General features: G+C 36.2%; 1 protein-coding gene across 3 annotated transcripts; it reads left to right on the top strand.

The window, feature by feature from the left end:
* On the top strand, positions 1 to 20,620 carry LOC103695605 (peroxisomal acyl-coenzyme A oxidase 1-like). Of its 3 annotated transcripts, none has more exons than XM_039114795.3 (14): positions 1 to 471; positions 1,169 to 1,277; positions 3,507 to 3,568; positions 6,024 to 6,233; positions 6,477 to 6,564; positions 6,648 to 6,810; positions 9,781 to 9,979; positions 12,863 to 13,060; positions 16,270 to 16,401; positions 18,384 to 18,504; positions 18,736 to 18,846; positions 19,223 to 19,292; positions 19,825 to 20,008; positions 20,100 to 20,620. In XM_039114795.3, the coding sequence occupies exons 1-14, from the start codon at positions 334 to 336 to the stop codon at positions 20,307 to 20,309; spliced, it is 1,995 nt and encodes a 664-aa protein (XP_038970723.3). In that variant the 5' UTR covers positions 1 to 333; the 3' UTR covers positions 20,310 to 20,620. The 3 variants fall into 3 exon arrangements, with proteins under 3 accessions (XP_038970723.3, XP_088568876.2, XP_088568877.2); XM_088712750.2 differs by lacking the exon at positions 1 to 471 and adding an exon at positions 720 to 851; XM_088712751.2 differs by lacking the exon at positions 1 to 471 and adding an exon at positions 738 to 916.
* Positions 20,621 to 26,359: the final 5,739 nt, after the last annotated feature.

Here is a 26,359-nt window from a genome sequence, read left to right as displayed (position 1 = left end):
GTCATACAGTTCTGCTTTGATGATAGTCATATCAAATATACATCATTCTTCCCATAATTTTTGATCACATAGATCATATCAAATAGTCTGGGCTCAACGTTTCGATAATTCACAATGTGGACCAAGTTATGTTGAGATGGACTTTTTATGTTATAAACAAGAACTTGGAGGGTATTATAGTAATATGGCCTCCGACCCTCTCAGAATTGCAAACACTTTGGGGTTCGAGTTGTACTATATATTGTGATCGAAGAGGGTATGGGGAGATTTACTCGAGCGTCGGCCTCTTTTTTTGGCTGAAACGAGATTGGAAGGGGAAATCTTTTGGCGGCGATGGAGGAGGTTGATCACCTAGCGCATGAGAGGAGCAAGGCCCAGTTCGATGGGGACGCCATGAAGGTCGTCTGGGCCGGCTCCAAGCACGCCCTCGACGTCGCCGATCGGATGGCCCGCCTCGTTGCCAGCGATCCTGTCTGGTCCCCCCATCCTTATCGGCTTTTTTCTTTTCTTTTCTTTTTTTTTTTATTTTTTTGGGGGCCGGAGGGGGGTGATTTCTAGTGTTTTCCTGAGTTTTTAGAGTGATCTGTCCCCATCGGATATGATGTTCTGACCGGTTTTTTTTTTTTTTTTTTTTTTTTTTTTTTTTTTAACTCGTTGTCTTTTTGCTATTTTTTTACTGTGATTTTTCCCACTTCGGTTTTGTTTATTTGATGCCGTGATCTCTCTCTCTCTCTCTCGAATCTCAATTGGAAAATTTTAGATGCACCTTTTTGTTTGCTGAAATAAAATTGATTCTTTGATTTTCTGAAGAAGTTAATGATTTTTGCATTCTCTATAAAATTTCGACTTGGGTATGTGGGATTGATCTTGGTGCTTGGGCTTGTGATCTTCTTAGTGTTAGTTCGAAAGATCAAAGGTTGTAGATGTGATTGTTTTTATATAGTAGTGTACACGAAGAAAGAAAATCAAATTATATTCTTCAGTTTGCTCCTTTTAATGTTTCTTTAAACACTCGTGTGAGCTTTTAGAGTTGATTTTTATTTCTTTTTGATGGGCTTCAAAATGACATTTTTTAGGTTTTTGGTCTATTTTTTTTGAAGTAAATTAGAATTAAAGGGCTCCGTTTTTTGTGAAATCTAGCTCAAATTGCACTATTTTTGGTCTTCAGGTATTTCGCAAGGATAATAGACCAATGCTTGCGCGGAAGGAGTTGTTTAAAAACACCCTGAGAAAAGCTGCCCATGCATGGAAGCGCATCAACGAGCTCCATCTTACTGGTATATATAAAAATATATATTTTTTTTCACTGGTTTCAGCATTTTGAAGGTATTGTTAGGAACTTGCATTGAACATTTTTGAAAAATTCTTAAGATGTGTTTCTGAAATTGCCATCTGTATAGCTTGTTGCATATGTTCCTCTTCTATGAAGCTTCCCATGGGTGATTGATGGGATATTATTGATATATACAGTTATTGGGATACAGATTTGTGATTTATGGTTTGATCATTGCCTATTACCGTTCCTTTTTTTTTTGTTTTTTGCAGTAGATGTTCCATTAGTTCATAAAAGATGTTATTTAAGTCCGTTGAGGTGCAAAAAATTGGGCACTTTTTTCTTGTTCTTTATCCTTTCATTATCTGAAGTCCCATGTTTAAGTCCTTCATTCCTGCTCTTGTAGTTAATCCATTGATCAAGATGAATTTGAATTGGCAGTAAGGGGATTAGACTGTGTTCACTTACAGATATTTTTTTTGGCGAGTAATGTTCAATGCTAAAACAACACAATAAGGTTGAATGAATTTTTTTGCTATGAAAAAGTAGATGTTTGTATGCTTGTGATTGCAAAATGGGTACCGAGGGAAAAAAATAATAAAACAAAGATTGCAAAGATGATATTTCAAAGCCATAAAACCTTTTGCACTCAAGTAATAAGATATTTAGTGAGCGACAAAAAAATGACATCAATAAAAAATGCATAGAACTTCAACTAATACAAAACCAGCAGACTTATTGCCATTTGACCTTTCAAATAGGAAACCATTCTTAGTATGTTACATCCGCATGGAATTAGCAGCTTAATAAATTTACATTACCTGGCTTGCTTGATTTTATGTTTAAGATCATTATTAACTGGTACCTTCTCATTAACTGTTTAGTGGGTTGTGAGCTTCTTATTTATCTTGCTTATCTTAGTTCAGCTTGCTTCTAGGAAATGTCCACCAGATAGTTTTTTTAGAATATTTTTCTTCAGAGATATATAAAATATGACTCGTGCCACCGGATCTTTGAACCCTCCACTAACATTTCCTTCTTCCCCTTTTCTGTAATTAATTTTCTGGTACAGTTGATTATATGTAATTACATGTAATTACATTTAAAACATAACTCACTTATGGTTTGTTTAGAAAATTTATGTCGATAATCATCTACATGTTGCAGACAGATGACAAAGGCTTTTGAAACAGTCACATAAATTTTACAGTGACTGCTTAAATAGTTGTTTGGTGCTTAACCATTTAAGTGGTGCTAGTTTAAATTAAGTGGTTGTTTTAATCAGCTTAACCATTTGATTAGTTGTTTTGCTAAAACTTTTTATACATGTAACATCTATTCTTTTACTATCTGAGTATAAACTTATATGGTTGAAAGTTGAAACACAAAATTTAGTTTCTTACATAAACTTTCAGTATGATTCTGTTATCATTTTAGTATAAAGCTTTCTTATGGTAGTGCATTACTTTTTCCCCTCTCGTTTCCTTTTACTTCATCATCATTGCCACCATCTTCTTCTTGAACAATAGTAATATATACTATAGATTATAATAGCCTTTAGTTGGATTATTGGATATTTTTTGTAGTTGTAACTATTTATGATACAAGGTAACTAGGCTATAATATCATATGTTTACTGTTTCAATTACATGTATTCGAATAGTCCCTTTAAGCCTATAAAACTCTTTAGTCGCTCAAGGATGAGATAGTGTTTGACTTTGGTCAACCATCTTCAGTACTATCACGAAAGCATTTCAAAAATGGCAGTTCCTGTATCTGCACATCTAATCCAATTATATTTCTTCTAAGGCAACACAAGATTGTCAAAATCTGACTTCTGGATGAGAACTAAAAGCAAGACAGACGTAGCATTTCGCGGAAGAAACATCGGCAACACCGTTCACTTAGATTAGAGGCCTAGTTGACGACCCGCTTGTTGATGGAGAGGAACTAGCTTCTAGTGAATTCACGGATGTACTAGCAGGCTTGGGTTGCTTTAATATTTTTTCCTGCAATTTAAGAGGATTTTTATATTGTTTTCTTATATTTCTGTGTATACACATTTACACCAAGTAACTTTTCTGTGATGTTTTCTTGTGTCATTTAGAACTTCTATGTTTATGGAACAGTGGTTTGAAAACCTTTTATTTCCATAACTCAAGTGTATCGGTCAAGTATTTTGTTAGAGGACACTTTTAACCCTTTTTTTAATTGCAATGCTTTGTTGTAACAGAAGAAGAGGCATCAATGTTAAGAGTCTTTGTGGATGAACCTTCTTATGTGGATCTGCATTGGGTATGGACCTCTATGCTTTGTTAACTGTATATTGTGGATTATACTGCAAAACACTTACAGTGACTAAATATCCTGACAGATGACTGAATTTTGATACTATTAGAGCTAAGACTTAAGAGTTAAGACATATTCTTACAATGGTTAATTTTGCGAAAGTTGATGCTACTATGGCCATTTAAAATAGTCTGCTATTATCAGGATATTTTGTTAGATAATTGATATGCTTTGAAGAACAATCACCTTACACTGTAATTTGCTATTATACTCTGTCTGATAACTTTGAGTCTATGAGATATTTGTCATCTTTAAGTACATGATATGATTTGGAGATGTCATTGCATCACAATTCAAGTCATGGTGATGGACCTAGAGAACCTATAAGTTCTGAGAAAGCAAGATGACAATGAATGACTTTACTTTTTTCCAACAAATTGAATCTAACTTTCTATTGTTTTTGTGCTTTTCAGTAACTCACCTTTTCCTCCTGTAAGGAAAAATCTTAGTCTATATATTCTTAAATTAAGAGAGCTCTTGTGATATTTTTTTAACCCTTTGGGTGCAACATGGTAAGGAAAGTGGAATACCACTAAAACAAACTATTTTGAAGTTTTGCAAAATGTTTGTTGGTTTATTTCTTCTTTTTGTTTTATAGTCATAGGCACCAGAACATCCTCTCTGGAGCTCTTTTTGTATTCTTGATGTCTATGATGGCTCATAACAATGGTGGCTCTTGTAATGTTTCTTGAATCGGGGACACATGTGACAATGTCATAACCGAACAATGTATTACGAGCTTTATGGATGAGAAAGAAATGCTTGTTTATGGCATAATAATCAATCTAACATTTGCTTTTCTATGCCATCAAGTATGATTAGAAGATTCAATTTCTTGATTCTTCTATCCAAGTGTAGGTAAATATTGGAAGGCTACTTCTGGATCACATGAGCTTGACTTTTGCAACCAATTAGGCGTGCATCTCAATTTTGCACCCACTTTCCAGGCTTACATGGCAAACCCTCTTGCTTAAATTTACTTCTGCCAGAACTTTACTAATAGTTCAAAGGGTTGGTTTGGTTAAGAACTGGTTGCAGATTGTATTAGGCTCTGTCAGATGACTTATGTTAATCCACTACGTTGACTCTATCTATATTGGATAGAGATTATTAGTTATCGTAAAGTTAAACACAAAAGTTTGTGGAATCTTTTGAAGTATTATCTTGTTGGCAGCCATTTCTCCCTAGATGTTTGTTCTTAGAAAGTTTTGGATATGTTTGATTGTACTCTCTTTGTCGAGGTTGTTTTACTTTCAACCATATTTGCTGGTCATATGATGTAATGACCAAGGGCCTCACAAAAAAGGTTAGCTAGAAGGTATTATTTAAGTTTTTTGGTGCTATATAAGTATCCAAGATCTCACCAGCGCACAACCAATATAGGAATAAATATACACCTCCATGGGTCTTGACTTACTTTCACATTTAAGCCTTGGTGACGTTGTCAAGCTAAGTATCTAACTCATATTACAAACACCATGATCAAGCTGCTACGAGGCCCAAAAGGGTCTAGATTGCAGTATCCCCTCGTTCGCATAGGTCATGGGTCGGATTTGCTTTGATACCATTTGTAATGATCTAGGATCTCTAGAAAGATATTATTTGAATTCTTTGACACATTATTTATACCCTAGATCTCCCTGCTTCATGACCAATTTGAGGCTAAAAAAATCCCGGCACAGGTCCTCAGACATGGTTGTCCATGTGTTTAAACATATTTGATGATCCTTGAGATCTCTTTTGTTGGGGTCATTAAGTTTTACTTGGTCTTTGTTCTTTTTCCTGGTTTTAGAGCTGCTGGACTATTATGTAATCTGATTTAAACATGTGGTCTTCTCCATAGCAGATCTCATCAGATCATAATTTGGGCCGAATGGATGCATGTATTCTCTGATCTATTTTTATTCTATAGGTTGCTTCCTTGAAATATTGCAGGTGAATCCTCCACCCAATTGGAGGAAAATCCAAGAAACAAATGGAAGGAGAAAGAGAATAAGATATTAATTCTCCTACAATTTTGCTGCCACCTTCTGACGTTCTTCAAGACTCGCAAGCCTTCTGTACTTAGGTGGTTAGGTTCTTACATAGAACCTTTTGTTAAGAATAGTTAAAGAGAAAATAAAAAGAAAAACTCCACGGCCTCACTTATAGATTACAATTTTAACTAGTGAGAAATGCCGTGCTGTTATAGGGTGTTTGACATGCCTCTATATTCTATTGGATTTTCTTAAATTTGTTTTCTTGGACATGAACTCATATGTTACCCTTTGATCCATTTACATTTGCCATTGCTTTTGCAAACAGAAATCTTTGTGATTTTCACAAGCAAGGATATATATCCTGATGGCTGATCCTCTATACTTTTTATAGCTAACTTGCATTTTTGTGAATTTCTTTACAGGGCATGTTTGTTCCAGCTATAAAAGGACAAGGAACTGATGAGCAGCAGAAGAAGTGGTTACCACTGGCCTATAAAATGCAAATAATTGGCTGCTATGCACAGACTGAACTTGGTCATGGTTCGAATGTCCAAGGCCTTGAAACAACTGCGACATTTGATCCCAAAACTGATGAATTTATCATTCATAGTCCTACTCTAACTTCAAGCAAGGTGAATAATCAGACCATTTTTGTCTTATACTGATCTTTTTAGGAGTTCTATGTGTTTTTCCTTTCTATCTACTACAATAGCACCTAAAAGATGTATTGTTTCATAATTATCTCTGCTTGTTTGATATTTGGTTCGTGGCAAAGGATATGTTAATATTAGTCCACATTTATGACTTTGTGCTGCTCATGAAATGAACTTTCTTGCTATACCTTCTGATGCTCATATACGTCATTGCATGAGCAGTGGTGGCCTGGTGGTTTGGGAAAAGTTTCTACACATGCAGTTGTTTATGCTCGTTTGATTACGGAAGGAAAGGACTATGGTGTACATGGTATTTTTCTCACATCTTTTTTGTAAGACAATGTTCAAGTTGTTTTCTTTTATTCACCGTCTGAGTAAAATGTCTATTTCCAGGTTTCATAGTCCAGTTACGAAGTTTGGATGATCACTCACCTCTTCCTGGGATTACTATTGGTGATATTGGAACAAAATTTGGAAATGGTGCATACAACACAATGGATAATGGTGTTCTGCAATTTGACCATGTGTGCATACCAAGAAATCAAATGTTGATGAGGTTTGTACAGCCTTTGCTTTTCTTCTCTTGCCTTTTGACATATCCATATCCTTTTGTTTTATGTTTTGTGGTGTTATAATATAGTCATGATTTTATAAGTTTGACTTGGAATATAGATTGTTCAATCTTGTCTGCATGTACTCTTTTATCGAGTTGTAAACTTAGTGTTTGAAGAAGTGGGAGAAGAATGTACCAAAAAAAAAAGAAGTGGGAGAAGTGTCCATATAAAAGTGTGACTAATCTGAGCGCAAGAGGGGCATTTCTCTATGGGCATTTGTCTTTATGAATAATTTCAGTACAGATTGCTGCTTGGCAAATCTGGCCTCCTCTGCTGCCTGAGATCTGACTAAAGCGATAATAGGTGTTATGGAAAGTTTGATTTGTATAAATGGAAACTGAAGAAGCCGTAGAAACATTATCATCATGTAATATATCTCACTAGTTATAACGATGACTTGACTTAAAGAGTAGTTATCATCTAATCATTAAATTCCCATAATGAGTAGGCAATGAGAAGACAACATTTAGTACCAAGGCATGCCATTTGAGTTGTTACTCATATCTTTTGGTCTAAGCCATGCTCCTACCACAATAGTATTATGCTTCAACATTCTTATGCTCTTTTCTGCACTGACCTTTTTCACTAATAGCCAGGCTTGGCTGCTACCAAAGATACAAACAAAATCTTGGATCAATTGTCATTATGTATCCATTAGTTATTTAGTAAGATTACATGGATTGAAAATGCAGAATGATGCCGGGGAGGTGTTGAACTTGGGCTGAAAACTCGAAGGAGGAAGGGTGTGTTGGCACAATCCCACTATGGCACGTATGACATAAGGTGTTAGAACGAGCAGCCAGTAGTTGGAAGAGGAGTAGAGGCGGAACACTCTCATCCAAAGGGTTTCAACAACACCTTGGCTGGCCGCTCTCAGGTTGCAGCTCTCACACGCTCACTCGCAAATCCTAGAAATCCACCAAAAGAGAGGAGAGAAAGAATAGAGACAAGATAGGAACAATTTTCATGAGAGAATTCCTACTAATCAATAATTTAAGTATCTCAAGTATGATTACAAGAGGAGCTTCAGCCGCGGGGCGGGGGGGGGGGGTGGTGGTGGAGGGGGGGCGTATTTATAAGTAGTACAAAAGGACTCTTTTTTTTTAACTTTCCAATGCGGGATGCCAAGTTCTATTTTAACTCAAATAATCCTAACTGCTAACTTTTCTAATAGCATCAAAAGTTCTCAAAAAGAAAATGTACAAAAATCAAAACTCTCTAGATTTAACTAATATCAACTTTTCTAACCGAGACAAGAAAATAACTAATCATCAAGATCTAGCTATGCCTTGTGACCTGTGTAGTCGGGATCTGCGTCCCATGCGGCTAGGACCCATGGCCCGTGCAGCATCATGTGCATCCTAGGCGCTCCAACATCACAAAATCTCACATTATGCTGCTATTTCAAACATGTTATTGCATCTGAATTTGTTGTAAGCTGTGATGTAGGACAGTGTACAAAAGGGGATCCATTAATGTTTTGGAGAGGGATGAACCTAAAGGTGCTGGGTTGCAGGTTGAGACCTGAGTCTTCAATAAAACTGAACTAGGGAGGGTCATGCTTTTAAACAAAATAGGTAAAAGGATGACTAATATCCATCCTAGGGTTTGCTATTCTAGGGTTTAAGCTAGGTATGTAAGGATTTTTGCCATTAAACAATTGAAATCAAGAGCTTGCTGGAATTTTCTGGGAAAAATCTGATGCAAAGAACATAAAAGGCCCATGGAAAATAAAACATACCTTTGATCAAAATGATGAGAAGAAAGGTGGGTTACATCTCAGAAAAAAATGAAAGAAGAGGAAGGTAAAGGGAATGGAAACAATAGTACTCAGGGATCTAGAGTTTGGAGGCCTCACACCTCCTTTGTGGAACCGCAGCACAATAAGTAAAAAGAACCAAAAACTTCATGCATCTATTCATATTTTGCATAAAGCTGATTAGGTTACATCCCATATCTAAAGAAAGAAAATCGGGAGGTGAACGGTGCTGCAGATTGGGTTGCTTCCTTCGCAGTTCATCACTCAGGAGGTTTTTTTTGGATAGACCACGAGGTTGTGCCTACGCCTTTGCGCAGCATTTTGTTTTCTGATTTTGTTGGCCATCTTCACACTCGTCAGGTGTGAGCCGCTGATGTACCAAAAAAAAAAAAATCTAAAGAAAGAAAGAAAATCCTAACTTGAATTTTGTACTTACTAAAATGCCCTTGATAACGTTGGTTACCATATGAACAAGATTATGGTACGCCATACTGTACCAAATTGGACGGTATGAGACGTAAACTGGTACTGGTACATAGTAGGGGCCGTACCGACACTCGGTACACCCAACCAGCTCCATACCGTACTGACACCGTGATAGTGTGGCACTAGTACCGAGACGGCGTAGCTTGGCCTAAATAGTAATTGCTACGGTATTTATTTTTCTACTAACCTCTTAATGGCTGATGCAACTTTTATTATCAAGTCATGCCATGTCATTGGCTCATCTAATCATCTAGTATGGCTTTGAGATCATTTGATCTCAGCCATACACTCATTAAGACCCATAAAAGTTAAATAGAGAAGAAAAATACAACATATTGAAAACTAAAACTAAATCCAAGAGAAATCCCTAAGGATGCCCTCTTTGTTTTTGGGCTCCATCAACCTGCATATATACTGTGAAGTGTGAAGTGCACTGACCAGTGGTATTGTACCTATCTTGCAAGTATTATCCTGTAGAAGGTGATCATTGGCATTATTGTAATTTGTATAATGTTGTGATGCCGAAGAAAAGCCTCATGCAGATCTTCTCCCTTTCTACTTCTGTTGAAGTATTTTACTGAACTATAACTGTCCACTGCTCTATAATTGCAAATGCCATGGATAGCTATTCAAATTTAAATGTTTAAATTTTCAACAAATGCTGCAGGGTTTCACAGGTTACAAGGGAGGGAAAGTATATTGTATCTGATGTTCCAAGGCAGCTAGTTTATGGGACGATGGTGTATGTCCGCCAGACCATTGTGTCAGATGCTTCTAAAGCATTGTCTCGAGCTGTCTGTATTGCCATAAGATATAGTGCTGTCCGCAGGCAGTTTGGCTCACAGGATGGTGGTCCTGAGACTCAGGTATTAACTCCCTGGAATTTTACCTACAAGTTAATGCTTTATTAATATTATAATGAAGTTTATGGATGTAGTTATATGAATCTAATTTGACTTTTGGTAGTTGTCTTTTTGAATGTGTCCACTTCTTTATTCTCATATTTCCTAGGAAAGGAATTGCTTCTCTCCTCTCCTCTTGAAATATTCTAGATAAAATTTTGTGTCTCAAACACTCATTTTGCTTTGACTAGAATTTGGCTGCGTACCTGAGAAATTATGACATCCCATAGAATCTGATTGTTTGTTTCTTGGGAAGTTTCTAGCACATTAAATTCACTGAAAATGAAAATTTTCAAATGAATTATGGAAGATAATTGGCTCTTCCTGCTGGAAAGCTCTGGCAGCAATTCTCAAATCCTGCTTTTCAGGAGACATGACTTACAAAATTGTAAAATTGTAAAGAACTCAGTTACGTAGTCCTCATAACCTATGCCAAAGAAAGAAGTTAATAGTAGAAAAAAGAATGCCTAGAAGAGAAGTATTGTGTGTCGGAAGTTGTGCATCGCAGGGAGCATCCTTTTACTTACAGGTTGGACCAGAGTTTATTATAATTACATTTTGATTATGATGGATATACCTAAAAACCCTTAATTGTAAAGGAATGATTTGTAGGTTCAGGCATGTTCTAGGCCAAGCACTGATATGGAAAAGCACTGCAGAGTAACCATAAATGCCTTTATCATTGGTTCTCATTGATTTGCAATTTATCTAATGAGTCTTATGCCTTTCTTTACTTTATATTATATCCCTTTGCAATCATTATCAGATCAGGGCAAACTTACTGAATCATAAAGAAATGTGCAAACTATCACTGCATCAGACCACTATATCTTTTAACATGTCCAGAATTTCAAACAAAAACCATCTCCAATCAAATTTCTCTTTTGAATAAATTGTAACTGATTGTAAATAAAGTTATACTTCCCATAAGGTTTGTTGAGAGGAGTATTTTTTTCGGATTTGCAGTCACACCCCTTACATGATCTTCAAAAATAAATCCTACATTAGAGCTACAGAAGGCTTCAAAATTTTATAAAAGCAAAATTTATAGTATTACTAGCTCCTTAAAGTTGAATTAAACCAGAACTTAAATTGATGTAAAATGTTCAGTATACCTTCTTTTTCTTAGGACAGGTGAATTTCTTGACCTTGAAGGATAGAGCCCATTGAATTGATTTCAGGCATTTCTGAAAATGGTTGTAACTACTTATAAGAAAACTTGGAAGGCCTTTATCTCTCAAAAATTAAAGCTAGCAGCCTGAGGATGCTCTTTGCCAATAATATTTCAGATTCACTGTATATCAAACTTCTTTTAGTTGTTTTTATATTATTTGTGTTCCCTTGCTTTGTTAAGGCACCAACGTGTCATGACATGGTGAGTTGATTGCTGCAGCTGGCCTTTTGAGGATAGAGAAGAAAGTAAGTTAACACAAGGAAGAACTGGTTTCTCGCAAAAGATTTTTCTATCTAGAACCTACCATATGGTATCTCAGGTCACAGGAGGCTTTGAAAAGAGATCTAGGGCTCTTCAAGGATTGTAGGCTATGAATTAGAGACATGATTGCTAGGTCATGATTCTATGGAGGTTCATTTTTAGGTAGATTTTTAGTCACTGGTTTTTTCCTCCTGAGAAAAGATAGAAGGATCTGAAGACATTTAACTTCTCTTGGTTTGAATTTATTGAGAATTATATGAAGATCTAATTTAAGAAATAGATGGGAGGTTTCTTACTAGTCTTGCAAGATGCAATTAAGTTTTGCTCACATCTATTATCAAATCCAAGATTCATCATACCGTACTAATACCGAACTGGTACGCAGTCTCATACCGTACCGACTCTTAGTATGTCTCATCGTCTCATATCGTACCACGTACCAATATTGTAATAGAATAGTACTAGTACGGGGTCCGGTACTGAGATGACAAACCTTGATCAAATCTGATGTAGAAGAATATTAAATTGCTAAATAATGTTTGTAAACTAATGGTTATAGAAAGGAAGAACAAAAAGAGGAAGATTTGCAACATAAAGGGAAAGGAAGAGGTGGGGAAGGGGGTGGGGGAGGAAGGAGGTTTAGTTATGGTTCAGGATATATACTGAAGAAATATCTTGGGTCTTAATAGAAGCAAAAGATAATAAAAAGTGGACTAAAAAGGAGAAAGCGGTAGCAGGAGAAGTGAGCTGAAATTCATTTGAGTTCTCCTTTTATTCTGAAATTTACACACTTGTCTGCACATAGCATGTTGAGGAGTGAGGACAATTCATCTTTACAGCATGTTCTGAAAGCAAACAATAGAGCCTGCCTCCAAAGCCATGGGCCTCTCTAGAGACTAAAACAAGCTAACAAAGCTAGATGTCTGGTTTGGTTATAAAATAAGCCCTGGCACATAAGCTTGAATGCACTAGTTCATGCTCATCCTCTCTGGTTTATGAGAACTTGATCTAAATGAATGGCCTTGGAGTTACTTTAATTTAGAATAAGCAGAAATAATCTTTATGAGTGTAAATGTTTGCTTTAAGTAAATAGGTACAAGGTTATGCAAGGCACTTAAGCATAAATACACATTTGTGTAGTTAATACTACTTCATCTTTCAATAGACAAGTTATAACGGAGAAGATGAATCAGATGAATGTGCAAGTAACTCTGATGCAATCAATAAGGCCAAGAAAGGAAAATTTGGATCTAATCTATTTAATTGTCGTTAGCTTTTTTGGTTGCTGAGTGGTATTTTTTTCCATTTACCAATTTTAACTACTAAGAGATGGAACTTAATGTTGTTGTTTGCTAATCTGCATTAACTTTCTAAATACTTGGCGTTTTCTACCGTGACTTTCTTTATTTCAGGTTATTGATTACAAAACCCAGCAAAGCAGGCTCTTCCCATTGCTGGCTTCAGCTTATGCTTTTAGATTTGTGGGTGAGTGGTTGAAATGGCTATATGCAGATGTCACTCAGAGACTGCAAGCTAATGATTTTTCGACATTGCCCGAGGCACATGCATGCACTGCTGGTTTGAAATCTTTGACAACCTCTGCTACAGCTGTGCGTAACTAATCTACTACATGTAGTTGACATTTTTGCTGCTTTGATTCCTGCCCTTTTTGCAGTTTCACTATCAAAACCTCTCAAGGTTATGCCAGAATCATTTTTAATTTACATCATTAATTAATCTATGAGTTTCTGATCTTGCTTTAAATTGTAAGAACATTTATTATATGTGGAAATGTACTAGCCCTTTGCACATGGCTGCTTTGACTGACTGGCCTCAAGGTTTGCAGGATAATCAGTTGATTAAATATATTTTTCCATATGTTAGAGTGACTTATGAAGGCCAACCAAATATTCTCTTTATAAAGAAATAAATTTGTTTATGACTTATGCTTAGCAATCTAGCTATAAGGATATGAAGATAACTTTATAATCTAGTATAATCTAGTCTATGTTAGGCCAATAAAATTCATTCAATTTCTATTCAACCCATATAGTTGGAACCAAGGTTCAGCATCTCAGAACTGGATCTCATACTGGTACCATTCTATTATAGTGTCAGTATGTAGTTCGGTACGATATAACTCGGTGTATCGAGTGTTGGTATGGTACAATATACTAGTTTGGTGCCAATACAATATGGTATGCCCGGTACGGTGTGGTGTTGACTGGTATAGCAAATCTTTGTCTGCACTCCGAGGGTTATTTTTGGCATGTTTTGTTGATTGAGCAACCTGTATCAGCTTTATTTTCCTAATATGTAATTTATGTAAGTCCATTGAATCTTCATGCAATCATATAATCTTTTTCCATGAACTTGGTATCATTAGCTGCTGTTAGTTAGCATTCCCAACTGTGCAAAGAACCAAAACTATTTGAAAACCAAAAAACCCCATGACTTTCGAAAGCCTTCTTAAATTGTGTTCAATATGTAGTGTAATGTGCAAGTACTATGATGACCTAGTTATTTGTTACTGTGGGACCAGATGCAGTTGATAGTTATGGTAAATCATATAAATTTTTAAAATTCTTCAGGTTTTCAAACATATGTGGGTAAATCATTTTTTTCTTTTCTTTAAAAGAAAAACCAACCCTCTTTCAAATACATAAATTCGCTATAATTTTTTGCAATAAATGTGTTATTAATATATATTGTTTATTATGATGGAAATTAATTTATTGGATTATTTGGAGTTTGGAAACCTTGGTTCTCACTTATTGGACCTTAGAATATTTTATGATGGCATGTTTGACCATGAGTTATTTAATTGGTTATCCAATCAAATCATCATAATTCTTCATTAGCCTGGTCATGGTTGAAAATGTTGACCTAATCTCCTTAAAAGCGTTGTCTATTTATTCCAGCCAGTTGCGTCAATAGTCTCAATTTGATATGTGATATCTTAATTCAGGTTCTATATATGTTGGATCAATCTTGGTTATACTTTTCATCTTTTTCCAACCCTAAGCTCATAGTTAGGTTCCACTCATATTACTGGTCAATTCACGTAGATGGATGAAATGAAAAATAAAAAAAATATTTCTTCCTCTGTCTTTGAAAAAAAAGGGTGGCCTAGTGCACGAGGCTCCTACCATCCCCGGGTCTGGGGAGGGTTAGAAGTATGCTGCATTACCCCCATGTGCGGAGAGACTATTTCAAAGTTTCGAAGTCACAATGGAGCAACCTTACCATTGTATCAAGGCTCACCCTCTGCCTCTATCTTCAAAAACTCAAACAATAATAAAAGGGCCTCTTACATGCATTTTGAATGTTCTGTAAAGTCTCTAATGTGTGAGATAAATTGTAATCCATAGGGTGATATTTGCAGCTAGATAGCCCACAAGTCAAGGGCCTATAATTGAATGTGAATTGTGTGACATAGAAAATATTTTGTTTTGGATCAGCTTATGATGGATGGATAGATGGTTGTACTGTCATCTTCTGTTCTGTCAAAAAAAAAAAAAAAAAACCCTTGAACTGTCAATTGTGCATCAGATCTATGGTTAGATTGTTTTGTCCTTTCTTGAAGTGGAATGTGACCATCACACTGTGCTGAATATATACTATAAACTATAATCCTAACAAGCTGACCTCCAACACTGAGTTATGTTAATCCATGTATCACACAGAGTTCATAATCTTCAGAATACCTGCTTTGGATTCACAAGCTCCACTTGACTGATTCGTCTTTAAGTGTAATAGTATGGTGGAGAAAGATGTCCACCATCACCAAAAGCAAAAGTGCAAAACAACACCGACTGATAATATATCTCAGATTTATCACTTCATCAGTGAGCTTAGTACTGTCATATCTTGTGGATTTGTGTGTTAAGAATTAGATAAGCTACCTCTACCTAATTTGTTTGAGAGAAAGCAAAAGGAAAGTGAATGGCCTTGGCTCAAGAATGAAGCACCTTCTGACAAACAGATCTATGGATGCCATTCAATTAATTAAGTTAAATATATAAATATCAAGGAAAAACAAGTATGTAAGTGTAAGTTTTCTATGAACATTCTGCAAGGTCCAAGAATTGGGAGGTTACAATTACCTTCTGTCATGGGTCTGTCGTGTGCATGTGCAGGTGCACGTGTGCATGCTTATTTCTAGCTTAAGTGACATATCACCTCATCAATTATAGTTGGTATTGCATACATAGATCAAGTTGATCAATGATGACAATTCAAAGAATTTTTCTGTTGAAATACTTGAAAATCAGATATGGGTCAACCACAGACTGGTGAATGATGATGGCATAAAGGGTTCAACTATGGATAGACATTGTCCATCAAAGTTTAATTTTTTTTCACATGGTCAACTTGATGTCAAGACTCTATCAAATGACATTGCATTCTTGGCTATGGCAACATTTAACAAGACAGGAGCTTGTCATGAGATATAAAACACCTGTCTGTTGTCAATCTATTAGCATAAGGGCTTGAGTTGCTCACACAACAGGGACTAAGTTCTACAAATGTGGTTCCTGTAGAGTTTGAAAAAGTTTTGGTGAAGTGGAAAGAAGTCTAAGTTGCATATAAAAACTTTATTATCTCTAAGTTAGAAAACCAAATAAAAACAGAAATTTCTATAGTCACATCTTCTGTCAAAGTCTAATCATATGCTCACTTGATGAAGTTAGAACGGCTTCGCTTATTATCGTTCATGCTCTACTATCTGTACCCTATTTATCTGCTTAATTTCTCTCTGGTTCCATGTATTTTTTGGACCTAGATATGTATGTTAACATTCTCTTTTTAATCACAGGATGGCATTGAAGAATGCCGAAAGCTATGTGGTGGCCATGGCTATCTCTGTAGCAGTGGGCTTCCTGAGTTGTTTGCTGTATATGTTCCTGCATGCACTTATGAAGGAGATAATGTTGTTTTACTTTTGCAGGTCAATATACTATCTCATTTTCTATTAGATATTTCATGTTTGAATAATTCTACTCAATATGATTTCTTTACTTTGTTTAAAAGGTTACATGATTATTATAAGGTAATAAAATCAGCTAAAATTCTCAACCCTAGACTTTCTGATTTTATCTTTCTCTGATAACCACAAAAGACAAAGGAGAAGGATGCGGTAAGTCTATGGGGTAAAGATCAATGTTCTAAATTTTATGCTACATAAAGAGTTGATCCTCTGAAATAATGGTATAGAATATCCATTTTAGATGTAATAGATCAATCAATTGATTATCTTATTAAAAGACTAATCAAGTTTGCTCCTAGTGGCCTGTGCTGGTGTGGGCCTGTTTAACACATATCCTGCTGAGCTAGTACTGCTATTGCTGCAAAGTTGGGATGACACCCACTATTTTTTAATTTTAAATTTAAAAGGCTTTTCAAAATTTCTGAGTCTTTTTTAATATTTTTTTGTGGCATGGCTGGACACATTCCTTGATGGCTAGTAACTGGCACTCCCACTAGCACCTGATACTTAAAACCTTGATATCACAATATTATGCGCTCAGGGAGGTTGATCTTGTACTGTTGAAGACGTGCAACTTAATGAAAAAGGAAAACAGGTTATTAGTGATGGGGTTATTAAGTTTTTTAAGTAGCATAATTGTTTCACCAACAGATACTTTGATACTATATATTTTTCCAAAATAGTCATAAATTACATGGAGTCATTCCTGGATAATCCAGGTCTACTACTATTCAGTTAAATTATATGAGGAGCACCTCATTACGTTGGCAGAATTTGGTTCAGAGTCATAAAGAGGTCAGGTCGAAGTAAATTGTAGATTGAATCACTGGTCATAAGATCTTTTATGATTTCTTTTGAAAAGTTTTTGGAATACAAAATAAATGTGAAAACTAAAAATGAGACTGAGGTTTTAAATACTGGTATGCAGTCCCATACCATTGTTTTCATTGAGAACGTATGGTACTGACACTGATAATACGCACCAAAACTAACATCTTCAAAGAAAATGAAAAAACTGTTGGTTTGCACTAGTATGACCCGTATGTATTGATATACAAGGCGTTGGCATCCTAGCACTTGTATCAGTCTCGGTTTAGCATCGAATGGTGCGTCGAATGGTACGGTGCCGGTTGCATTGTCCCGTTCCGGCAGTTTTTGAATCCATGAATGAGACAATTGTTAGATGAATTAAGAATAAAAGGTCATGCATATAAGAAATCTAGTTTCTGGCATCATATGCCCGAGTATATCATGTCTAATGAAACAAACAACACACCTAATTATTTAATATATTTTTAACAACCCATTGATTTAGTTATTCTTTTAGGTGGAATTTTAATTTTAAAAAGCAGATTTTAACAAATGGGCAGAATTATGAAAATCTTCCTCTTGATTAATTCTATGAACTCCCTTTTTTTACTTTTAGAAGTTAAGAACTTTTAACACCTTGCTAATTTTACATGCTTGAGGTTTGAGGCTTATTAGTGATAAATAAACAATTCTAAATCCATGTAGTCAATTATTGAAAATGGACTTCTGCATGGTCAAATATGTAAATAACATGAGCATAAAAGTTGGATCTTATGATCCGAACTATTGACAAGTTATAATATGAATCTGGATCTCATGGTACTAAAGATTCCTGATAGAAGGATGAGAGCCAGATAATTTATGGCCATTTTGTTTTCGATTGGAAGATTTAGATCATGAATCATGCGATTTTAATGACAATATGCCCCATTTTTGTCTGATAACTCCACATGTGGGCTACCTCCTTTATAAGAATGCTATGCAATTGAGTCAATAGAAGATTATCGATGAGTAGCCCCCCTGTTTCTTTGTAAGAGCTTCTAGCTAGAACAAAATTGTTGGTTTACAAGTCATGCTTTCTCTTTGGCTTTCAGCCAATGCAATCCGAATCTGATCCTTTTGATGATTTGTAGGTTGCAAGGTTTCTTATGAAGACTGTTTCTCAGCTTGGGTCAGGAAAACAGCCTGTAGGGACCACAGCATATATGGGGAGAGCCCAACACCTAATGCAGTACAAATGTGATGTTTGTGGAGGTACATCTTATTGCAGCATGTTACTTATTCTGCTATACTTCAGACTAAGAATTTCTAGAATCCATAGTAAATTTTAGTGCATTGGGAGTTGGAGAAATCGATTGATTGTGAAACTTTTCTTACTTTTACATTCTAGATGACTACCTTATTTTCCAGCTTTTGTTTTATTATTCCTTGAGTTGCATCCAATAGCCTTTCTTAACATTTTGATCCGACTGTCTTGTTGTGCAGCTGAGGACTGGCTGAAGCCTTCGGTCATATTGGAAGCATTTGAAGCTAGAGCTGTTAGGCTGGCTGTAAATTGTGCCCAAAATATCAGCAAGGCACCGAGCCCAGAAGAAGGTCATTACCTTTTCTATGCTTTTAATTTTCTGGTCAAATCTACTTTTGAATTAGTTCTCTCTAATATTTTATGCCATCATATAGGCCTTAGTGTGAATATTGGTGTATTGGGTTTTGTTTATCAGACATGCATGTGGTGTTCCCAGAAATTTCCGGTGAACTTGGTTGATAAAGGGTGGGAAAATCTAGAAAGACAAAGGGTTAACTAGATTTTAACCTAAATAGCTTGTTTCCTTCTTTCCCCAGTGTCTTGACTTTGATATACAAAAGAAAAATTCCAATTATGAGTGCATGAAGTAGCTCCGTGGCCCTTCATTTTCAAGTTGTCCATGCTACCCTTTCACATTCTTCTACTGATGTCATCTAGTATATGCAGGTTTTTCTGAACTGTCTGCTGATTTAGTGGAAGCTGCAGTTGCTCACTGCCAGTTGATTGTTGTATCAAAGTAAGTTTTTCCTCCATTCTTCCAAGGACTTGATACACAGTATATATATAGTGTGGAATAACGTTTTTCAGTTAGATCATACTTGAGTCTAAGGTGGACATGATGTGATCACAGGGGCCCTCAAAAGCCCCAGTGATCTAGTCGCTCAGGCTTTAGTTCTATATTTAGTGCTAGCAAGCACCACCAAACTGGGAGCTCAAGCATTAGAGAAAACTGTTGCTTGCCTCCACTAGTTCTTCTGTCACTTTTTCGAATCACTTTTTTGAGAATTACGAGACATCTAAGCCGTACAAATAAAGAGATCTATTCATTGATAAAAAAAGAAAAAAACGTGAATGGTGATTGGATTGATGATAAATTAGAATCTTGTTCCCATTGACCCAGTGACGCATCAACTATGCTCCTTCCTTTTCTCCAATCATAAAGCCCCCCGATCCCTTTCTCTGTCTTTCATCCCCCATCCCGTTCTTTCTAATTCAAAAAAGAAAGTGAGCCAAATATCTGCATGTTATTTCATGGCTGTCTTTTTCAGGTTCATCGAGAAGGTGCAACAAGACATACCAGGACGTGGAGTTAAAGAACAACTACAGATTCTCTGCAACATCTATGCACTCTCTGTGCTTCACAAGCACCTTGGTGATTTCCTTGTGACTGGGTGCATCACACCAAGGCAAGGTTCTCTAGCAAATGATCAGCTTCGGTCTCTATATTCCCAGGTCAGCTTTGTAATTTTGCAGCAGTCTACCAAATTGTTCGTGAAATTTTCCTTGAGTTATATATTAAATACCTTGTGATGGTGCCTTGCAGATCCGTCCTAATGCTGTTGCACTTGTTGATGCATTCAACTACACTGATCACTACTTGGGGTCTGTTCTTGGTCGCTATGATGGAAATGTCTATCCGAAGCTCGAGGAAGAGGCTTGGAAGGACCCACTGAATGACTCAGTTGTGCCCGATGGATACCACGAATACGTTCGGCCTGTGCTTAAGCGAAAGTTTAGGGTATCAAGGCTGTGAAGTCGCAATCGCAATCAACTGAGGTTCTTCATGTGTCTATTTAAGATTCAAACCATGGTGACTAATTAATTATCGATACTCCTGATGCCCAACTTTGCCAATCAATTTAGGAAATGGGAATGAGCCCCTTGGAGGGTTGAAATATAGCTTATATCTGTATTGCATCTTTAGGAACCTATAGTTGATGTTTGGTGACTCAAATAAGATTACCAAGGCGATCTTAGATCATTGGTGGTGTTTATCCCAAAGTGATCTATGGTCACCTTGTTTGGTATAGTATGTTCCAATAAATAAAGATCTCTGTCTATCCACATGTACTCTATTTGGTATTTCAAGATTACCAACCATATAATACAAAAATTATCTTTGATATATTTTATAAAGATATATTTATTAATCATATAAAATATATTATAATAAAATGGTAATATATTGCATAAAAATATATTTATTAATTCTATAAATTTTAATCAGATAAAGATATATTAATTGTTATTATAGATTTATTATTTTTATCTATACTTATAATATATTATTTTTAATACTAATATTTATTTTGATTAGAAAAATAATGTAAATAGAAGTATTATATTAAATGATTTCAGCATAATGATGTATTTCTATTATCATTTAAATTTTATTTTAAATAATAATATGATTAATAATATATTATAATATAATTCATATCATAAATACAATATATATAATATTAATATAATATTATATATTAATGATATATTAATATACTAATTTTTTTTTTACTAAATTTTTTTGTTTTTAAATTGCAGCTCAAGATTATTGCCTTGGAGTGATCTTGGATATCCAATCGTAAGGACGGGTATCCTATCACTAGGTTGGGCGGTGATTTAAGGTGTGGGGGTGATTTGAGATTATTGCTATATAGTATTACGATGGTCCAACCAAACATGATGACCTCATCACCTCCGTCACATCACCTTTGATCTTGGGATGATAATTCTACACCAGATGCCCTCATAGGAGCATTACAATTTGTTTGGAGCCATGATGTGTTCCTTTAGGAGAAATTTTTGAGATATGAAAAAGCAGCTTATCATGGCTTTCAAAATGTTCTGCTACCCATTGGACAGACCATTTCCATTTATGATCATAGGTCTGTGATTGTTCTCATCTGATCAGCAAGCTTTTACAAGATCATCTCCTCTCAGATCAAGTTAGATGCTATGATTCATCTTTTATCTGTGTCTGAATGATGAAGCATAGTTTGAATAATATCACAGGCTCTTATTAGAAGGAAATTTTGAATGAGTGTCTAAAAGCTTCCAAAGAGTCCATTGTTGCATGCCAATATCATGGGCATGACAATGCCCTTATGATACTTCATGTTTGATTCTTAAATTGATCCCTTCTCATACTACTAAATGCCTAAAACGTTTGGAGATCTTATCATAAGAACTTTAAGAATAACAGGCAATGCTTGTTCATCCCTAAAATTGCTTATTTAGGTTCCAAAGCTAGACCTATAAATTGAGCTCAAGAACATCTCGACTTTGAGAATTCCACAATAAAATAATAGCCAGGTAGCTTCATCGAAGTTCTTTCAAATGAATGGAAATATAAAATTGAGTTCTTGGAGCAAACAAGAGGGGAAAGTAATATTGAACGCATAGATATAGTCATACACTTCTCATTTTTAGCGCCTTGCATGATGATTAAAACTTATCGATGAATCAATCTATCATTACTCTTTATGATCTGCTGTCGATCTTTGTAGAATGCTAGGAGCGGGAATTGTCTATTCATGCAAGAAAGTAGTATGACTAGGCAAGCATGAAGGAGGATGCCAACTAGTGCAGATAGAGCACATAAATTAGAACATAATCCATCTCAGTTCATATTATAATGTCAGAGTTTTGAAGTTATATGATTATTCTCCCTCCTCATTGCTGGGAAATTAATACAGCGAGAAAGTGCAGCTACAAGCCTCTAAATAACATCCAAAGTATGTGCAGCAATTAGTGTAACCCTTAAAGCCATTTCTAAAAGTGAACTTTTAGTACTAGCACTAAAAACAATTGATGCTACTACTGATGAAATTTTACAGAAGAACCACAAGTCAAGGAGCCCCAAAAAACATTTCATATGCATAAACAATTTAACCATATGAGTTAGTAGTGATAAACTACCTTGTTCAACAGCAGCAATTGTGTTGGGTTATCCCTCCTATGTTGGAGGAGACTTAGCCCAACAAATGTAGGCTAAATTAATTAGTTTTAGCCTATTTGGTTGGACTATTTTTGGCCCAAAACGTGAGGCCCATTAGGGCAACCTTTTATGTTGAGAATGCAGGGTATGTGAGCCGTCTTCCACGAATTAAAAATAGAGGGAGGCAGGGGAGAAGATGCAGAATTGATATTCAGCGCGCAGTCTTGATCAAACGACGATCGGGAGGTGATCCGTGGTCCGATCGAGCTGAAATTTGGACAGCAGGTTCGCAACACGTGGTTCTTCAATCTGTACGGTGTGATCGCCATTTGCAGTCTTCTATCACAGTCAGATTTTTCAGAAACGTGGCTGCTGTTTATGTGAGATCTTCTCAATCTTTCTCTCTTATAATTGATGTTTGCCAAGAATATTGTTCTTGAGATTATGTGGTGATATATGCCTCTAGTTTTGGCTAGAGAGAACAGATTGTATACCCATTATTTGTTGATAGTGGAAGTTTTTGGGTGGACTACGGTCCCGTGGTTTTTACTCTCCACATTGGGGAGGTTTTCCACGTAAAAATTTGGTGTTTCTTTTGTGTTTTATTTTTCTAATCAGCTAAGTATTTGTGAATGCCTTGATATATATATATTAGGTGGATTGGCTCTAATTGTTTGCTTTCTAACAGGTTTACACAAGGTGGGAGAGTTGTTGATTCCGTTGTGCTTTAATTATCTTGTTTGTTATTACCTCCCAATCCCAACAAGTGGTATCAGAGCGAGGTTGTTGAATTGTTTTATCTTGTGTGAACAATGGAAACAAATACTGCTAGAATGATTAATCTGAATGGTACTAATTATCATACATGAAAAGGAAAGATGGAAGATCTTCTCTATGTGAAAGGTTATCATCAACCGGTATTTTCTACTATGAAACCTGATGATAAAATTGAAGAGGAGTGGAAATTGCTCCATCGACAAGTGTGTGGATATATCAGGCAATGGGTAGATGACAATGTTTTGAATCATATTAGTGGAGAGACACATGCACGCAGTTTATGAACCAAGCTTGAACAATTGTATGCCCGGAAAACTGGAAATAATAAATTGTTCCTCATAAAGCAGATGATGTCCTTGAGGTATCAAAATGGAACTTCTATGACAGATCATTTGAATACATTCCAAGGGATCATTAATCAATTGGCCACAATGGGTATCAATTTTGATGATGAGGTACAGGGATTATGGCTTCTAGGCACTCTGCCGAACTCGTGGGAGACAATGAGAACAACATTATCTAACTCAGCCTCGAATGGTGTTATCTCAATGGATTTAGCTAAGAGTAGTATTCTGAATGAAGAGATGAGACGAAAATCACAGGGTTCCTCTTCACAGTCAGATGTCTTAGTTACTGAGACGAGGGGGAGGAGTAAAAGCAGAGATTCGAAGTACAGAGGCAAGACCAGAAGTAAGTCCAATAAATTCGCTAATGTTGAGTGTTATCATTGTGGTGGAAAGGGGCATATCAAGAAGTATTGTCGGAAGCTGAAGAAGGAAAACAAGCAAAACAAAGATACAGATAAGAAGAAAGATGATAATGATAAAGATCAGGTTTCCATTATTGAAAACTTTCTTATTGCTTGTGATGTTGATGTTGTTAATCTTGCATGTCATGAGATGAGCTGGGTAGTTGACAGTGGTGCTTCTATTCATGCTACATCGCGGAGGGATCTCTTTTTAACCTATATAGCTGGTGATTTTGGGGTTGTAAAAATGGGAGATAGTGGCATAGCCAAAGTTGTCGGTGTAGGCGATGTTTGTTTAGAAACCAACAATGGCACAAAGTTGGTTCTTAAAAATGTGAAACATATTCCCGACATCCGTTACAACCTACTTTCTGTGGGTAGACTTGATGATGAAGGATTTTGCAATATTTTCTCTGATGGTAGATGGAAGCTCACTAAAGGAGCTTTGGTTGTGGCTACAGGTAAAAAGCACTCAACTTTATACTTGTTACGGACAGGGCTCTCCAGAACCACTATCAATGCAGTGGAGAATGAAGATACAGTTGAGTTATGGCACAAGAGACTGTGTCACATGAGTGAGAAAGGCTTATCGATGTTGGCTAAGAAAGGACTACTACATGGAGTGAAGAGTACTCATCTGAGAAATTGTACTCACTGTTTAGCAGGTAAGCAGAACAAAGTTTCCTTCAAAGCATCCCCTCCTTCCAGAAAACCAAATGCACCTGATCTGGTGCATTCAGATGTTTGTGGTCCAATGAAGACAATGACACTTGATGGTGCTCGTTATTTTGTGACATTCATTGATGATCAATCAAGAAAGATATGGGTTTACACCTTAAAGACAAAGGATCATGTATTGGATGTTTTCAAACAGTTTCAGGCCTCAGTTGAGAGAGAAACAGGGAGAAAGCTGAAATGTATCCAAACAGATAATTGAGGAGAATACTCAGGTCCATTTGATGATTATTGTCGAGAACAGGGTATTCGGCATCAGAAAACACCTCCGAAGACACCTCAATTGAATGGTTTGGCAGAAAGAATGAATAGGACATTGGTGGAGAGAGTCAGATGTTTGCTTTCACAAGCAGGGTTGCCAAGATCCTTTTGGGGTGAGGCTTTGAGTACAGTTGTACATGTATTGAATCTCACACCTTGTGTTCCCTTGCAGTTTGATGTGCCAAACAGAGTCTGGACAGGTAAAGATGTTTCTTATGATCATCTTCATGTCTTTGGATGCAAGGCATTTGTGCATATTTCCAAAGATGAAAGGTCCAAACTTGATGCCAAAACTAGACAGTGCATATTTTTAGGGTATGGTCAGGATAATTTTGGGTACAAGTTTTATGATCCAGTCAGCAAAAAGCTTATTAGAAGCCGTGATGTCGTGTTCATGGAAGATCAAACCATACAGGATATTGAGAAAGCAGATAAGACAAAGCCACAGTATAGTGATGACATGATAGACTTGGATCCAGTTCCTATAGCACCAACACCAGTGCCAGAAAATGCTGATGAGTTGCAGAATGACCAGCCAGATGCAGTTGATGTGAATGAAAATGCTCCCATACAGGCTGAAGCAAATAATGATGTTGATAATCAGTTGCAAGAACCAGATGTTCCAGCTCAACTAATTAGGAGGTCTAATAGAAATAGACAACCTTCCACACGGTATTCAACTAATGAATATGTGCTACTTACTGACGGGGGAGAACCCGAAAATTATGAAGAAGCGATGGAAGATGAACACAAGAAAGAATGGATTGAGGCCATGAAGGATGAAATGAAGTCACTATATGAAAATCACACCTTTGAGTTAGTAAAGTTGCCTAAAGGCAAAAGAGCTTTGAAGAATAGGTGGGTGTACAGAGTGAAGCAAGAAGAACACTCATCATGTCCACGGTATAAAGCTAGATTGGTTGTCAAGGGATTCAGCCAAAGAAAAGGTGTTGATTTTAATGAAATATTTGCTCCAGTTGTGAAGATGTCATCTATTCGAGTTGTTCTCGGTTTAGCAGCTAGTCTTGATCTAGAGATTGAGCAGATGGATGTCAAGACTGCTTTCCTTCACGGTGACTTAGAGGAAGAAATTTACATGGAGCAGCCAGAAGATTTCGAGGAAAAGGAAAAAGAGGATTATGTATGCAGATTAAAGAAAAGTCTTTATGGCTTGAAGCAGGCACCGAGACAATGGTACAAGAAATTTGAGTCAGTTATGGAGGAGCATGGTTACAAGAAGACAATTTCTGATCATTGTGTTTTTGTGCAGAAATTTGATGATGATGATTTTATTATTTTGTTACTTTATGTTGATGACATGTTGATTGTTGGCAAGAATGCTTCT

The sequence above is a fragment of the Phoenix dactylifera genome, chromosome 16 (genome assembly GCF_051530095.1).
Source record: "Phoenix dactylifera cultivar Ajwa chromosome 16, Ajwa_hap1_PhDact_Kaust_v1.1, whole genome shotgun sequence".
NCBI classification, from domain to species: Eukaryota; Viridiplantae; Streptophyta; class Magnoliopsida; order Arecales; family Arecaceae; genus Phoenix; species Phoenix dactylifera.
Note: the sequence above shows the minus strand (reverse complement) of the source record. Positions and strands in the feature narration are given on the sequence as shown.

Excerpts from the sequence above, each read along its gene's own strand:
- LOC103695605 (XM_039114795.3), top strand. The coding sequence starts at position 334 with ATGGAGGAGGTTGATCACCTAGCGCATGAGAGGAGCAAGGCCCAGTTC. Across the intron at positions 1,278-3,506 it reads CAACGAGCTCCATCTTACTG|AAGAAGAGGCATCAATGTTA; the intron begins GTATATATAAAA and ends TTGTTGTAACAG. Across the intron at positions 6,811-9,780 it reads AGAAATCAAATGTTGATGAG|GGTTTCACAGGTTACAAGGG; the intron begins GTTTGTACAGCC and ends CAAATGCTGCAG.